The sequence below is a fragment of the Colletotrichum chrysophilum genome, assembly GCF_026319265.1.
Source record: "Colletotrichum chrysophilum strain AFK26 chromosome Unknown scaffold_88, whole genome shotgun sequence".
NCBI classification, from domain to species: domain Eukaryota; kingdom Fungi; phylum Ascomycota; class Sordariomycetes; order Glomerellales; family Glomerellaceae; genus Colletotrichum; species Colletotrichum chrysophilum.
In genome coordinates this window covers 153,213-169,458 of record NW_026517375.1, presented here as the reverse complement: position 1 = coordinate 169,458, position 16,246 = coordinate 153,213, and the positions used below count along the sequence as shown (strand labels likewise).

The 16,246-nt window shown below is 54.8% G+C and overlaps 2 protein-coding genes across 2 annotated transcripts; both read right to left on the bottom strand.

The window, feature by feature from the left end:
- Nucleotides 1-3,013: 3,013 nt before the first annotated feature.
- Nucleotides 3,014-8,077, bottom strand: COL26b_009311 (uncharacterized protein; the record flags this gene model as incomplete). The annotated part of the gene is made up of 1 exon (XM_053182042.1): nt 3,014-8,077. The coding sequence occupies one exon, from the start codon at nt 8,075-8,077 to the stop codon at nt 3,014-3,016; it is 5,064 nt and encodes a 1,687-aa protein (XP_053034049.1).
- A 6,643-nt stretch (nt 8,078-14,720) lies between these two features.
- Nucleotides 14,721-16,130, bottom strand: COL26b_009310 (uncharacterized protein; the record flags this gene model as incomplete). The annotated part of the gene is made up of 1 exon (XM_053182041.1): nt 14,721-16,130. The coding sequence occupies one exon, from the start codon at nt 16,128-16,130 to the stop codon at nt 14,721-14,723; it is 1,410 nt and encodes a 469-aa protein (XP_053034048.1).
- Nucleotides 16,131-16,246: the final 116 nt, after the last annotated feature.

Genomic DNA, 16,246 nt, shown 5'->3' with positions numbered 1-16,246 from the left:
AGCTCACTGTGTGTCACTCTGAAACATCACTACTCCGATATTCAATAGTAGAGGTGCCTCAGCCTTGGAACAACAGCCGCTCTCGGAGGCAGCTCGGAAAGCACGCTTTATGAGCGGGATTTCCATGAGGGGCTTCAACAGTTTATCAGGCTAGTGACTCAATCTACAGTAGACCAAGAAAGAGTTTCTCTCCGATTATAAAAGTAACTAGTCTGAAGCGTTTCGGCTTCTCTAAATCAGTCCTGCGATAATTGGAGATCGTTGGCTTGTAAGTCGAATTCGCGCGCAGAATCATCAAAACACGCAATGTGCACGTCGGTTGGTATGTCTTCGTATTGGAAGAATTCAGTACGCCTTCTCTTCAAGTATTCTTCATGAATTCGGCGGAGATGATAAACAGCAGTGTTTTTATACGTACTCGGTGGCCTAATCGTCAAGCCTCAAAGTCCTCGTTGCTTGAACACAGCCTCTCAATCAAGTGCATGCAACTTTGGGTGTGCAAATCCTGACCAGGCTCAGTACATTCTGCTTAACTTTTTTAAACGTTAGAAAGCAAGCTTCAGTTTTGTAGCAATGTGATTTCTGTTACTAGTCACAGTCAATGTGTTTTCAAAAGCCACATCGTATCCCATTTATGAGGTGGCCCAATGTTTCCAGAGGATATCCCAGCTTCCGAGCGAGACCAACTTTATCGACGACAATAGGTCTCGTATCCATCATGATATAAGTCGTATCTACAAACATATCCAATAACATTCTTTCCATGCGAAGAACTATTCGCTACCTGCCTTTCGGCTTTGACTTCGCCGTATTTATATCCGCGTAGACGGAGGATGAACTTGTATAAGCAACATAACATGACTTTCCATCTTCCATCAGTCCATATATGGGGATCGCAGTCAACATGGTAATTCATGAAACGTCACAAGGCGGCTCCAGAATCCTTTCGTCGATTTTGATTCCTAAAATCGGGAGAGGTAAGCAGGCAGAGCTTATATATTGAACTATGAGCATCAAATTCCGAATCGTCCGCGGTGGAATCTTTGAGGGCATGTCTTCATTTTGACTGAGTTCCCACAAGTATATTAAAGCCGCTAGTATCCGTGTACAGGAAATGTTGCGCAATCTAATCCTTCTTCACATTGGGCTTGTATCAAGACAGCTATCTCATACATATGGACAGTAGAAAACATACGCACATCCTAATCAGTCTGACAATCTTCCACGTCCGGGAATCAGAATACTTTGCCACGGTCTTATCTCTATGTTTTCCTTTCATTGTTCTTAAATAAGAGAGAGCATTAAACTTCTCAAGAGACGGCACGGCAGCGCAGACCAGATACTAAGCAGTACCTGGAAATTGTAGTCTCGAGATCAACATTTTCACAAGTCTTCTTGACCCCAGATTGTGTTTGATAGTGTAGGACAGATAATGACTTGCGGTATAAAAGTAGCGTAGTACAAGCGACAGACGCGAAGTCCGACACTCTAGTCTCTTCCATGTCCCCTGCCGTCCAGTTAGATTGATATAAGTTACCTCCCAAAGTTTATAAAACCTGAAGAGCAAATGATCCTGAACCTGCTTGACGGCAACAACAATAATGGGGTCGAGCTCTAGGACGCATGCTTTTCACGTATTTTGGCCGGCCCTCGCGCCCTCGAGGGCAAGCACCTCGATGGCATCATCTCAGCATGGGCATCCTTCGACTGCTCGACTACATCGCTAGAACATTATCCTAAGAGAATACGCAGACAGAAGAGCAAAGTGGTATCGTCAAAGAATGGGAGGCCTCTAATGCGGCGAGTCTCGACTGTTTCCCTCACGTAGGGCATGGTGGCCATAATTTAACCAACGCGTGGCAATGGCTTGAGCAAAACAGCACTTGAAGCAAACTGTATGATTGTCTGGCAACAAAACTGGATACAATGAGTCTTCTTTAAATAATCCACCGTTTCAAGTTGTTTGGGGTCTGTTCACAACAATCACTCATCGAAGGCTTACGTGGATGGCCTCCCAGTTCCATACCTGCTGAAGGCATGCCTGCCGAATAGGGGAACACAAGCACCACCGTCACTCCCACAGAACCCCGCAATTTCACGCGTCAAAAAGTATTTAAACCCCGACTTTCAACTCATATTTCAGCTGCAAGAGCTGGACAGCCAAATTGTCGGTGAAAGCCAATTTCTTAAACCCCCTACGCCTGAAGTCACCGCGTTCCAGCGCGTCGCGAACCAAGAGCGGGGCACGCCCGCGGACCCGAGGGCACCCTGGCACCATCCACCCCATCGTCCCTACGCGTCCGCCTGCAATTATTCGACGCAAATTGAATCATGATGACTTCGCAGAGGAACGCGTAGATTATAAAAGTACCGGTGATTGTGAGGGAAAAGAACCAATGAATGTCAGGACCTAGGAAAGGCTATACTGGGGAGCTATTGTGATCCTGAGTGGTTGAGAAACACTGGTGCAATTCAAGCGTTTCCAGGCGATATGGCGATGACGTAGCATTTGGCTTGGTCCCCTGACGCCGAAAGCCAACCGGCTGAGACGGCGAGCCGGCTGTTCTCCCCTCGCAATCCGTCGAACTAGCGTTCACATTTGAGTTGAAAAACAAGGGCAAGTCACTTGAAATAAAAACATGTGGCATTCGTAATCGTCTAACCCAAGCCTATATTTCATATCCTAGTCATAATCATACGAAGTGGTATATCCTCCAAAACCATATGCCCGCTGCTAATGTCCCACTGTCTACATGGGTTGAGTGTATCAAAGAAACGAAAAGCATTCGAGCACGTGTTCTGTCCAGTTGTCAAGCGACAACATGCCTACAATACTGACCTCCGCTGTAAATGCCGATGTAAATGCCATGATAAATAAGACCGCACATGCCATCGTGAAATTCCTAGAGTCATTTTTTAAAAAAAAAGAGCCCGCCCCCGGCGCAGCTGGCGAAAGGAAATGCATCAAAATCAAGAGTTATAAACGTAAATGGTTCGCACCTCTATGCAAAGCCTAAGCCATTGCATTGAACTCGTTCTGGCGGAGGAAGGATGTGGCGAGCTCATCGCCGCCTTGCTCTGCCGCCTGGAAGAAGTGGACCGCCACGCACATGAGTGCGGGGTCGCTGCGGACGTCTCCATCCTTGAGCCCCGAGTCTTGGCCGGGATGCTGAGCGCCGACAGCACCCAAACTGGAGGAGCCGCCAGAAGCCCGGCTTCGGTCTGCAGCATACAGTCTGCTGGCACCTGGACCGCTGCGTCCGGAAGTGCCGGCGTACTTGTCCATGACGGCTTGCTTGAAGACCTCGCGAGGCTTAGACAGAGGCAGCGTGGTGCGTTCCACAAGCTCGGGGTTGGATAGGTAAAAGATGGCCAGCTCACGTTGAGCGGTGGGAAGACCCTCCTTGGCCGTAATAGTCCACATCTTTCCTGCCTGCGCCAAGCTGTATGCTGTGGTGACAGGAGGAGGCGAGTCGGTATCCAGCCGCTCGGGATCGTGAAGTTGTGTATCGTTTGTGGTTTTGCGAGTGCTGGTGTAGACGCCTTGAACCTCGTCCGCTACCTCAATCATGGTACGGCAGACCTCTTGCTTGAGGCCTAGCGCTGCAAGACCAGTATCCCAAAAGGCAGTGCCCTTCTCGGTGCTGTCCAGAATTGTTGGGTTGACAAAAGATGCGATGAATTGCAGGTCACGGAAAAGCGTCTTGGGACGGATAGAAGAGTCGCGGAAGAGAGTTCGGAGGACATTGGTGATGGCGTCTTTGTTCGTCGCGCTGTTCGAGGCGACCGTCCGAGCGTCAGAAGTGCCTGGTCTCATTTGGCCACCAACAGTTGGCGGGGAGTTAAGAGGGAACTGCTGGAGAGCATGAGACCGCCTCTCTCTGACATTGTCAATCACCTCCTCGAGAGGGTTGGAGCGACTGTTGACGGTAGACTCATCGGCTGCGGGTGACATGAACTCGGACCGGTTCCATCCAAGTCGGGACTTCTTGGAACCAGTGGCTAGAGAAGCGACAATGAGCTGCTCCAGCTCGTAAAGAGCGCCCAGTTTGGCGTGAGGGTTGGGGTGAACGCTGAACATGCGGAGGAGTCGTTGGAAGGCCTTCTTAAAGGGAAACTCGGGAGTCGATTCCTTGGCAGGCTGCTTGGAACGGGTGGAGATGGTCTCAGTGATGGCTGCAGAGTTGTCGTTGCCTGGAGTGCTGCCTGTTTCCGTCGTCTCGGAGTTCTTGTCGGTTTCTCCGGCTCCTCGCAAGTTTCCAAAACTCTTCTTCTTCTCAATGACACGCAGCTTGCCTGACTTGCCCATCCGGCGTGCTCGTCTGTCGAGCGAGTCGCGTCGATCAATGCACTCTTGGCCCAAAGTCGAAAACCAATCATCGGTCTCTGCGCCGCGAGCAAAGACAAGCGTACCGAGATCAGAGAGGAGAAGGCTGACCAAAGTCTGGCGCAGCTCGTTGAGAAAACGGGCCTTCTCTTCGGAGAGTCGCTGTTGATGCACCGTCTCATTGGACGATGCCGAGGTGCCTGGCCGACCGATGGAGTGACTGGCATGAGAGCCAAGGGAGTGTTGCTGGAAGGAGGCGGAAAGATTTGTCACGCTTGTCGTGGGAGACTGGGCCCGAGACGTGGTAGAGCTCGGTGAGATGGCCGACTGGAAAGGTGACCAGAACGTAGAACTAGAGTCGATGGTGTGGACAGGCGAAGAAACGCCAAAGTAGTCCGGTCCATCAACGATGTCGGACAAGACGGTGCTTGCCCTTGAGAAACGGTAGCTGCCAGAGTCGAAGGACTGCTGACTAGAATTGTGAGCTGACATGGCTCGGAGATCCCGAACAGAGTTGGGACGACCAGTAGACATGAATCGTCGCTCGGGGTCGCTCATGACGCTAGCAGAATCGTCCCAGTTGTGTTCTCTGTCGCGGGGACCTTTGTTGTTGTTGGTTTCCAGGTTGCGCCTGTCGCGTTGGTAGAGCTCGCTCGACCAAAGGACTGGGCCGTCCATGATGGACTCTCCGATCAACTTGGAGATGCATGTGTCCACCTCGCAGGTGAATCTGTGGATCCTCTCTTCTCCGCAGCAAAAGTTCTCGACACCAGCTTGTTGAAGCCAGCGTGATGTCTTATCCGCTTGGTCGTCACTCAGCTTGTTGGGGCCACCCTGCTCTTCTGCAGCTGCAAGCAGGTCCATGATCTGAGTCTCAGTGCGGTACAGGTAACTGGATGCGGGTGCTCGAGCCAGATGGGCACGGTTGCGTTGGTAGGAGTTGTAACGCCGGGGCATTCCCATCGTCTTGAGAGCTGCGCAAATGTTGCGACTCTGTTCGTAAGGCGCAGAGTTGCGGACGTCAGTGACGTACCACATCTTGTCACGAAGAGCACGCAATCTCCTCATCATGGCCTCAATAAGACCTTCGTGGCGCTCTTGGCTCTGCTTCAACCAGACGAGCCACGCGTCGTACTCCTCGATGGCAGATGCGCAACGGCGGATGGAATCTCTGGGGCCGCGAGAGAAGATGTTCAGAAGGATGGCAAAGCCGTTGCGCCGGAGAGACTCTGAGCTGAGAGCATTGAGTTGCTGCAAGGTCTTCCAATAAAGGTGCGCTGAGACGAAATCTGCTTGGGCTCGTGACTGGGAGGACGCTGCATTCAGCATGGCAACGAGGACGGAAGGCGGCTCAGTCTCGTGGCCTTCGGAATTTTCCGAGTCTTGCGCAGTTACAGTCTCCTTGGCTTGTAAATCGGCTTGACTTGCTTGCGCTTCGACCTCGCGCCGGCGATAGGGATTCCTGCTGGGTGTGGACTTTTCAGCAGTGATAATCTTGTTCTTCGATCGGTACTTCTTGATGCCAGTGGCGCGGTTGCTGAATTGGGCCCGGCCACCTTGGGGTTCAATACTCTGGGGTATCTCATAGTCCTCAACGAGCTTCAGGATGGAGTCTCGGAGTTGATGGTAATCCTTGTCCAGTTCGGGCTTGTCGTCAATCTCATCATCGTCAGTATCACTCGTCGAGGAGTTTTCCTCCTCTTCGACTTCCTCGTCTGGATCATAAGTCATCTGGCTGGACAAGCTGTTTCCATCCGCAGAGATGAACAAGACAGCCCAACGTTCGGCACACGGGTGGCAGGAACCTTGGATGACATCCATTCCAACCTGAGAAGTCATTTCTCGCAAAGCAAAGCGAAGGCGGTAGCCGTCGTCTTCGTAGTTGCTGAGTCGTCGTTGAGACAGAGGATCCAAAACAGGGGGCGAGTACCGTTGGGGTGAGCCAGTCCGTTGCTCCTCTATGTTCGTCTCTCGAGACGTCGTGGCATCGCTGAGAACCGACGATGCACTCGTGCTGAGAATGGAGGCTGTTTCAAAGTTTTGTCGACTGCCTGCCATGGAGATAGGTTGTGAGATTGCGGAGAAGCCAGAAATAGATGGTGCACCGGATCTCAGCCCGCTAGACTGAGACATGGGACGACGCTCAGGGAACAGAGCGTTCACCAGAGTGACCAAGTCAGCGGGGCTGACAACCAAGTAGGGGTGAACCTCAACAGTCTCTCGGAGGGAGGTAATGGAGCGAGCGGGAAGTAGCCGAGGCGGGGGCCTCTGAGAGCGGGATCGCTTGAAGCGGTTCAGGATACTCTCAACGTGCTCCTGAATCTTGGGTGGGGTAGAAACAGTTCCCTTCTTGTTCCAGGTGATTTCCACAACCAGCTGGGACGCCCTCATGGCAACCTGTTTGAGGATCTTTTGACGCCCGTACTCGGTGATGTGGTACTCGCCCATAAGGCCATGGCTTTCCGGGTGGATGACAACGCCAAGTAAAAAGCTTGAGAAGAGCCACTTGTATACAAACCAATTGCGAGTGCCCTCGACAAGCTTGTTGTCTAGCTTTCTCAGGATTGCGTTGCCCAATTCGATAAGGCCCTCGGGAATGCCTGTTGCGTCCTCGTCATCAATGATTTCAAACAGTTCGTTGACGGCACGGTCGTAGAATTCCTCAGCAGCGATACTGTCCTTGGAAGTCCAGTCTGCCAGGTTGAATCGGGTTCCATGCTGGTCCTCGGCCTTGTCCAGAAGAAATGCGCCATCCTCAAGGATCTTCATCAAGTACCACTCCATGTTGGACTTTCCAGACCAGTCACGCATGGCCGTCCAGACATTGAGAACAGATATCAGAATGGGCTCACTGGCAGACTTGGACTCCGTGATGAGCCGCGCCAAGGCCGTTCCCCAGATCTCGGTGCGCCTCCGGTCTTCGGCACTGTCGGGTCCAGCAGAGTTGGCGAAGCAGGTGTGTATTAAAGCCGATAGGGGATCGTGCCGCTGGAAGGAGAGCAGGCGCTCGATTGCAGTGGGCAGGTGGGCGGGCGTTCGGCTGCTAGATCCCATGTGGCCCCGGGTGTTAGAGCGGCCATGGTAAGGCAGCACAGATTCAACAGGCTCGAGTCCTTGGTGAAAACTGGTAAAAGCGTTCAATTCTGCGGGGGTTAGAGAACACAACCTCGTAGCCAAATAGTCTGGGTTTGTCCGGATCTGGGTCAGAAAGTTGAGAAATATTTCCCGAATAGATGCGGGCAGTTCAGATAGAAAAGGGGTCATAGAACCAAGAGAACTGGCACCCGATGTTGATTTGGGCGGGGTTTCCAGGCTTTCCGAGGAGACCAAGGCCGGTGATTGCAGTGAGTCTAGCTCCGGCTCCAAGAGCGCGTAACGACGCAGCTCGTCGCAGCTTTTGCGCACATCGTGAATGGCGTTAAAGAGGGCAGAAAAGGTCTTCTTGTCATCGGAGCGGAAGCAATCGACCAAGTTCTTCCGGGCAATCTCACCACAGCGATTCAAACGAGCAGACAGTGCTGTAGAAATGAGGTTCCTCTGCAAACGAATCCTTGTGTTTGCGCGCTTGCGCTCCTGGTATTTGGACAACCTAACCAGGTGGGCAAGTTCCTCCAAAGTTGTGGCATCGGGTTCGGGGGCCATGTGAGGGTTCGTGTACAAAGAGGGATCTGGGAGCAGGGCCTTGCGGACGGCTTGTGAAGCTGTCTTTTCGGCGACCGGTGAGGGCGTGTCCTCCTGGGAAGTTTCCATTGTGGCCTTGACAGGAGACGAAGCAGTGGGCGTCACAGCCTGGGCTATTACGGGTTTCTGGTGGGAGCCTCTTCGGGGCACGTCTTCGCTTCGGCGGACGGGCAGGGCTACAGCCTCGGGGGTTTGTGTGGGACTTGGAGATCGCTGCTGACGGCGGGACCTGAAGGAGGTATTGTAACTCTCGGAGGGAGGAGTCGGAGATCGCGGGGGGTTCGCGCCATCTTGTGAAGCAGCTGCGGCGGACAAGCAGCGTTGGTCAGCATGGGGGCGCACACAAGCAAGAAGCCGTGGTTGGGCGCCAGGGCAAGCGGGTGTGCGACGTACGAGCAGACACTATGCGGACGGGCGATGAAAGAGAACGCTGCATGGAAATCATAATGCGAACATTAGAAGAATCGGTGGGAAGACAGGCGGGCAGCTTCAGCTTTCGCAATAGCAGCAGCTGTGGCGCAACTCGGAAGCTGTGCTGTCGCGACCGTCTGATGTGAGATGTGCGCTGTTGGGGACGAAGCTCGTCCTCGTTGGTGGTGGTGGTGGATCTGAAGTCTGCTTCGGCGGGGCAGACTGGGCGGCAAGAGGGGAGGGGAAGAGATGGGGAGGCCGGCGCAATGCCAGTTCCTCGCGGATTCGGGCTCGGTCGAGTGTCGACGCTCGAGGTCGAGAAGCAAAGTTGCTTGGTGTTGAGAGAGGTTCCTGAAAGAAGGAAAACAAATACGCCTTGGTAGCAAGAGCGGAAGGTCTGGTCGCGGCTTGTGTTTAAGGTATTCGGGAGGAAGGGACGGGACAAGAAGGACAAGGGTCGCAAGGCGAGAAAGAAGTGGGAGGCACAGCACGGTCAGGAAAGGCAAGGAACGGGCAACGGCAACAGCAAGGGGTGGCTTGGTTCCATTTGGGTTGGTCTGGAGGGAAGGTACCGCGGTACGTCACGTTGGTCAGGTACCAGGCGGTTGAGGCAGACCAGGTACAAGGAAGCGACCTGGCGACGTGCAGGAGGAGGCGTGGAGCAGGAACGAACGACAGCAACAGCGACGACGACAACAGCAACAGGAACGGCAACAGCAACACCACGCTAGGTACGGGAAAGAGCAGGGAGCCCACGCTGAGGTGAGAGGCGAGAAGTGGGCAGCTGCACCACACCTGGTCGGTGCCGGCGCCAGCTGGACTGCAATGGAACAGCTCACCACCGCCCTCCCCTTCCCCCTCCACCATCTCCACGCCCGACTCGCTGGACACCGGTATTTTGGTCAAGGACCGTCGGGTCAACAGGGGCCAACCTGATGGGGCCGCTCCCCGGAACCAGGACCGACCGGGCACGAGGAGGCCAGCGGTTAAGCATGGAAGGGACCTCGCTGTGAGGAAAAGGGCGCGGCCTCGGAGCCAGGAGCCACGGAAAAGCCAGAAGCCAGAAGCCAGCAGCCAGCAGCCAGCGCAGAGGGAACTTTGCGCAGTACCTTACCTAGGTATCCGTAGGTCCAGGTGGTTCCTTCCATTTCCCAAAACCGATGTGGAGGGATAGACCATGACACTGCTGCGAAATGCTGGCGGATCCTTGACTTGCCTTACTTGCCTCTGGTTATTTGGAGGGAAGGCATGGATGACCACTCGCAGCTGCACAGAGTGAGGAATATTCCAAGGCAGGTACACACATAATCACGGCGCGAGGCAGGAGGTACGGACGAAATACACGGCGCCTCCTTCCCAGGTACCTGACCTGAGTTGATCTCTCTCAGGGCAGGCGTGCATTTCCCGCCCCGTGAAGAAGGAACGTCTGTGGAAGCTTACCTCAGGCGAGGCGAGGAGAGGAGGCAGGAAGCGGCGTGGGGTAAGGGCTGGGCGAGTGATGGAGGGCACCGAGGGGAAGGAGGGAAACGGGCCTAGACCAAACACAGCTAGAAGCAACGGACAGAGCGCGCCTCTCCCACCTGCCACTTCACACTTCGCACACAGAAGCCGCGAAATGGAGGAAGGACAAGAAGAAGCAGGCGCTGCAGGGCAGGTGCAGCTGCACCAACCCAACCCAACAGCTGCGGTGGAGGTGGGAACAGAGATTGGACGAAAACGGTCGCCGCCAACGCCAGCGCCAACGCACACCCGCACTAGAAGGAAAGGAGGAAGACAAAAAAAAAAAAAAAAAAAAAGAAGAATCACAGCAGAGGAAAGACACAATGGCCAACGCTCAAATTCCCATTCAACAAATCGAATCCCCGTCCTGGTCGGCAGCCACCACCACCGCCGCCGCCGTTATCACAATCACTAATCAGAACCAATACCAGCATCAGCACCATCAGACCGTCGACACCACAAGAGACATTGAGGTTTTTGCTTTTGTTTTGCTTCTGTATCGACGAGCGCTATCATGGGTCATGGACTATCGTGGGTACCCAGACCAGACCGACCCAGAGCAGCCGGAGCCAACCACAGCGACCGCATGACATTTCTTTTTATTGAATTCGCCATCGTCATCTCCTCTGCTTAAGCTGTCCCTGTCTCACCCCAAAGACAACGCAGACAGGCCCGAAAAGACAGGGAGCTGCCTGAATTGGGGTCTGCTGCAGAGTACTTCACCACCTCATCCTTCTTCAACCGGACAACCACCGTCGTCGCCGCCTTGTCAAGTTGTCGCTTGTCGCTTGTCGTACGCTCCACGACAGCAGCAGTCACTTGAGGTGCCCCCCGTCCGTTGCCTCGGTGCTTCCTCGCCGTCGCGTCTCACTGCCCGTCGGCCTGTCCTGTCGTGCAAGGTCTGACACGCCTGTCGCTGCACCGATTCAGATACGTACTCGTCAATTATTCGCCAGCGCCACCGGCCATGCAGCAGATGACTGCTGCCCTGCGAGATGGCCAGCTGTACCCGCCTGGAACCGGAGGCACACATACAGCTGCACAAATGCAGTATTTCTTTCGGCCCCGGGGGCAGAGCCAGACGAGAGAGAGGCAGAGGCAGAGGCGGTCTGCAGCAACAGCGAATGCATTTCCGTATCTCGGGGCCCAGAGAAGGGATGCATGCGGTACGGAGTACACATCTCCATTGATGCACCTGTGAGGATACAGACAGAGAGTACCGTACAGCCCCTCGGCCGCTCCATGCCATGCTCCTAGCCATGCCATGCTATGCTAGCCGTCCACTTCATCGTGTGTCTCTCAACAAGTCGGACAAATCAAGCTTCACCGACGGACGATACGAATACCGCGGTACATGCAACGACAGCGAACAACTGACAGGGCAGGCAGCGGTCCAGCCGACGCGCATCAGTCAAAAATTACCTCTGCTTCTGGCCGCTGGATGAGTTGGCATGCATAGCCTTTGGCCCTCTTGTTTTACATGCTCGGCCACCATGCTTGCTTGTCTGCGTCCTCTCCTCCAGACCAGACCCCAAGAGACCTCCAGCACCCACGACCACCAACCAACCGCACCGCACTGAGGGCTGCCCTGGTCGCCCGCTATCCAATCTGCGTCCTCCACGAGGCTGGCACGCCATGCCAACGCATCACAGGGCCCAATCAACCCCCGCCAGCCCAACCAGCATCAACCCACACCACCCGCTTCACCACCACCCTCGACAACCTCGACACCACTTCCCATCGCTGCAGCCAATCGCCCACTACCGAGCCGCTCTCCTGCCACCGTCCTGCACCTGCGACCCCGTCGCCGCCGCCGCACCAAAGGCCTGTCCAAATGCTGACCGGGGGGCTATCGACAGACCGACTGGTGAACCTCCAGCATCCATCCGACTTCCTGAACGCCGGACTGCACCACGAGAGGTCAATTGCAAAGGCCACGTTTCGGTCAAGTTCTTCAGCGCTGACTTCGCCTTCGTCGACACGCACTCACCGTTGATAGATATCCCTCTTACTTTGCCACATGACCGAGGTATTATCTCGGCCATCTAGGGGCAGGTATCCGCGCGATGCACGATAATTGGAGACGACAACGTCGCACATGACAAGAGGCCTCTCCAGCAGCAAACGCCATGCACTGGGCTCGCATTCACGACGCGACGTCTTCTCGATGCAACAGCTATCCCGCCCATTTCCACCCCATCTTCTGTGCCGCGTCTGGTGTGGGAGACCCGGCCTCTAAATTGGCCTCTACCACGCTGCTGGAAAGATCCAGCCACTTGCGCCGCCCGAGTGGTATCACGATGATTTCGTGCCACAACCGCCCGCCATCCCCTTGAAGATTCCAGTCACGGTACCAGAATACCCTTCCATCCCGCTTCTGGCCGCCGACAGGTCGCTCGTTCCATGCACGTCAGATTCGCCAGTCGACCACCTTCGTTCATCCGAAACCAAATTCCCCATTCGCCAAGTCGCCCCTTGTCCTTCCTGCGTCCTCCCGTCCCCGGCCACCCTATCGCGCCCAAGATGATGCGGGTCTTGCGAGTATTTTGAGGCCCCTTTTCTTGTTTATCTCGCATACGCTGTCCTCGTGAGGTTGTTCCTGCCCCCTCAAATCGTCCTTGCCCAAGGTATTGACCGGACCTGGATTACTGCCAGCCAAAGCAACCCAATGAGTGGATGCGGCCCCAGCCGTATCAAGATCTGGTCATCCCACACCGCGATTCGCTCGTGGGAGCAGCCGTTCCGGGTTCTTGACGAGTACCGAGTTGCATCAGCACGTGGAGGCAATGTGTCTTGGAACCAACCAATAAGTCGCCCAGCGACAACACGACGGGCCCGTCAGCCGACACATGACCTCTTGACGCAATCCTTCCCAATCCCCATTAACACCGCGTTCTTAATGGGCCATTGAGGTTAGGGCTGCATATGCCATCGCTGGGTAATCTGCACTCCCGGCGCTAGTCCACAGGCATCCGCCTAGTAATTGGCCCCATCGACGTTTCTGTCGTGTCACTCATGTTGTTGTCAGGGTTTCGGCGCGAGTTGCTGGGGGCTATGTAAACATTGATCTGCGTGAACCTGGTTGATTCGTCCGTTTGACTTCATGCCAGGTGTTCCAGAAGCGTTCTTGATCGGACTGTTCGGCGGTTTCCGCACAATCGCAAGAGCTGTACTCTGAACTGCGGATAAGCGGCCGTTGTGTTTCTCTTTCTTAGCCGCGGTCTCCTGTCCCAGAATGATTGACTATGATGTTGAAAGCCTTGGCAGTAAATGATTTGGGAAAGTGTCTCCAGATGAGTCTCCGCACACTGGTAGCCTTCGCAAGTTCATCTGAGTGCTCCTCTTCAGAGGGTCAGGGGCTATATTGACTAACACCGGTATATCCCGAAGCCTCCCCAAGCTTTATGGACATGAACATGGCTGAGTATGGGTTACTTTGGGGCCCCACAAGCGTTCATATGTTGCCAGATACTGGTTGTGTCGTTTGCCAACTTCCAACAACCACTGATGCCAAGGACTCACGGCGGAATCGTCATGCTCATTGCTCACAAACCAATCCAATATAACTTCATGGGAACAGTTGCACGTCTTGATGATGCTCGCCTGCAACTTGATGTGGGCAAACGAGTTGGAGTTCAGATGGGGTCGTCGTAGGAATCAAACTTGCTACTTTTGGGACCAAGAGTGTGTTGATGTGTTGAGGGGCCTTGTTTACTCTATTCTTCCAGGCCAGGAAAGAAGAATCACGCTCAAACTTCTGCTCGGAGTGTCCAACGTTCTGGGATCCTACTCTGGTGACGATACAAAGCGCCATGCAGGGCGCAGGTGAAGCATCATGATCGACGCGGGATATCAGCGCTGGGTGTATTCGAGAAGTTCATGATGCGTGCGCGCGAAGTATGCGTGGAACGTCATATTCTCAAGTGGCATATGACGGAGGAACGAGTGTGCCAAAGGTGAAGGCCTAGAGGCTTTAGGTCCATGCGATGTATCAGGGGTTCAGTATGCCAGTAGAAGTATTCTGCAACATCTGATAGCGTTTTGACGTGGTCTGAGTTGCTTGAAGCTGTTATCACCATCGCAAGAAGGGAGAAATTACACGCTCCGAGGCATATTTACACTGAATCCGTGTCGTTCACTCAACTCGAAGGAGTCCCTGGTTGAAGAAAGATGGCCAGCGGACTAGATAGTATCAATCGGATCGTGAGAACGAGAGAGGATGGCAGGGAGGGGAAGCCTTTGAAAAGAGGCGTCACTTACTGCGCCGTGTTTGAATGCTTCACGCTGCGGTACCAGATCGAATGAACGAAACACACCATAGCAGAGAATGTCGTCAAAGGAGACTGTGATTCAACCAAATCACATAGTTCGTGGCACAGCTCACCGGGGGCTATAAGACTAAAATGAGTTATAGCATCGTACGAGCGAACATTCTGCAACTGCCAATGTCGTTGTTTGCCGGTACGGCTGACGTCGTGGTGAATGAAGCAGGAACTTCATCACTGAGATGATGATGCGGGTGGTCGACGATCTGACACCAGTTGTACTCATAGCCCTTCAACATGACGCGGCGTGTGGAAACTGTCAAATTGGTCAGCATCAATAGATAAAATTCTGAGTGCTATAAGGTCCTGAGATATTGATGTTTCGATCATGTCACTACGGCCAGGCTCGCTCGAGGATCACTGGAGAAACTGAACAGTCCATATCAGAGAACAAGTCAAGAAAGTCGCTGGCTCACATCGGATATATGTTCATAGTTGATTAACAATTATAATTATAGAAAGAGTCTAAAAACTATTTACTGGAACGTGGCCGTGTACCTCTTACCGACCGTCGTCCCATTTCCAACAGACTTATCCTGATATATCGACATGACATCAGTGCTGTTATCATACTCCACGCCGCACTTCTCCGAGAACCCGGTAAACCTCTCCACGCGGTCCTGGATGTACGTCTCAAACCCGCTGCGCGAGCACGTCGTGCCGGGCCCGTCCGCGCAATCCGGCAGCGGCTGCGGCGAGCTGTTCACCAGCACGCGGTAGTACTCCCCGTCCTCGTACCCGTAGCTGCCGGTGCAGTTCAACCTCTCGATCGCGATGTTGCTCAGGAACGACAGGATGTTGGAGCTGCGCCACGCGCGGCGGTAGTTGATCCTGTCGAGGGGGAAGGTCGCGTTGATGTCGGCCGCGGCGCCGAAGCCGGGCTCCGAGTTGTTGAAGAGCCCCATCGCGACGAGGACCATGGGCGGCATCTCGCGGTGGGTGAAGCTCACGTACAGGTCCTCGTCGGCGGCGTCGCCCATGAGCAGGTTCGCGGTGGCGTTGAGCCAGGGCATGCCGACGTAGGGGGCGACGTTGTTGCCGTAGCCGACGTTGTAGTGGTAGCGGATGTCCTCGGTGTACTCCCAGCCGAGCCAGTCGTCGGGCGTGAAGAGGTCGAGGTCGCAGAAGGGGGAGCGGCCGCGGATGACGGTCTCGTAGCCGCACAGCTGCTGCATGCCGAAGACGTCGTTGACGGTGAAGTTGAAGTCGGACGCGAGGGCGTTGAGGCGCTTCGTGATGGGGGTCGCGAACTTTTCCTGGAATTTCCCGGACTGCTCGCTGCCGGCGGAGGAGGAGTAGGCCGGACAGGCCTTGTAGGGGGTCAGGCTGTCGGCGCCGGACTCCTTGCTTTCGTAGATGGAGACGACGTTCATGGTGTCGTCGTCGATCTCGAGGCCGCGCACGAGGGACTGGGCGGACTTGTAGGTGCGCTCGGCGGAGGAGGTCCAGACGCGCTGAGGGAGCTTGAGGTTGGGGTAGCGGAACTCGAGGTCGACGCCGAGCTGGGTGGCCTCGAGGCGGCCGACGCGGGTGAGGATGGAGGTCTCGGCCTCGGAGACGGGGGCGTCCCAGTCGGCGAGGAAGCTGAGGGAGGGGACCTTGGACCAGTCGAGGCTGGTCTTGTTGCCGAGCTTCTCGAGGAAGGGCTCGATGTACTCCTCAAAGTCGAAGTCGTTGGCGTAGATGGCGGCATGGCGGACGAGGTAGGCGGCGCGGGATGCGGTGCAGCCCTGGGGCGCGTCGGGGGATGCCGGGGGGTCTTGGGGCTCGAAGTACGGTGCGATGCCGCCGAGATGCTCCAGGGGGTTGAATTTGTATGTTGAGTAGAGCGTTGATGCTGAGGTGTAGGCCACGAGGGGCAGGAGGTGGAGGAGCTTGCCGGCCATTGTGGTGTAAGTTCGCACTCAGGCGATGGGGTATCACTAATCGCACTTCGGTAAAGACAGCGGAGAGGCTTTGGATTTTCGCCAAATGGCTTGGCAAGAGATTGGAAAGAGAGCCC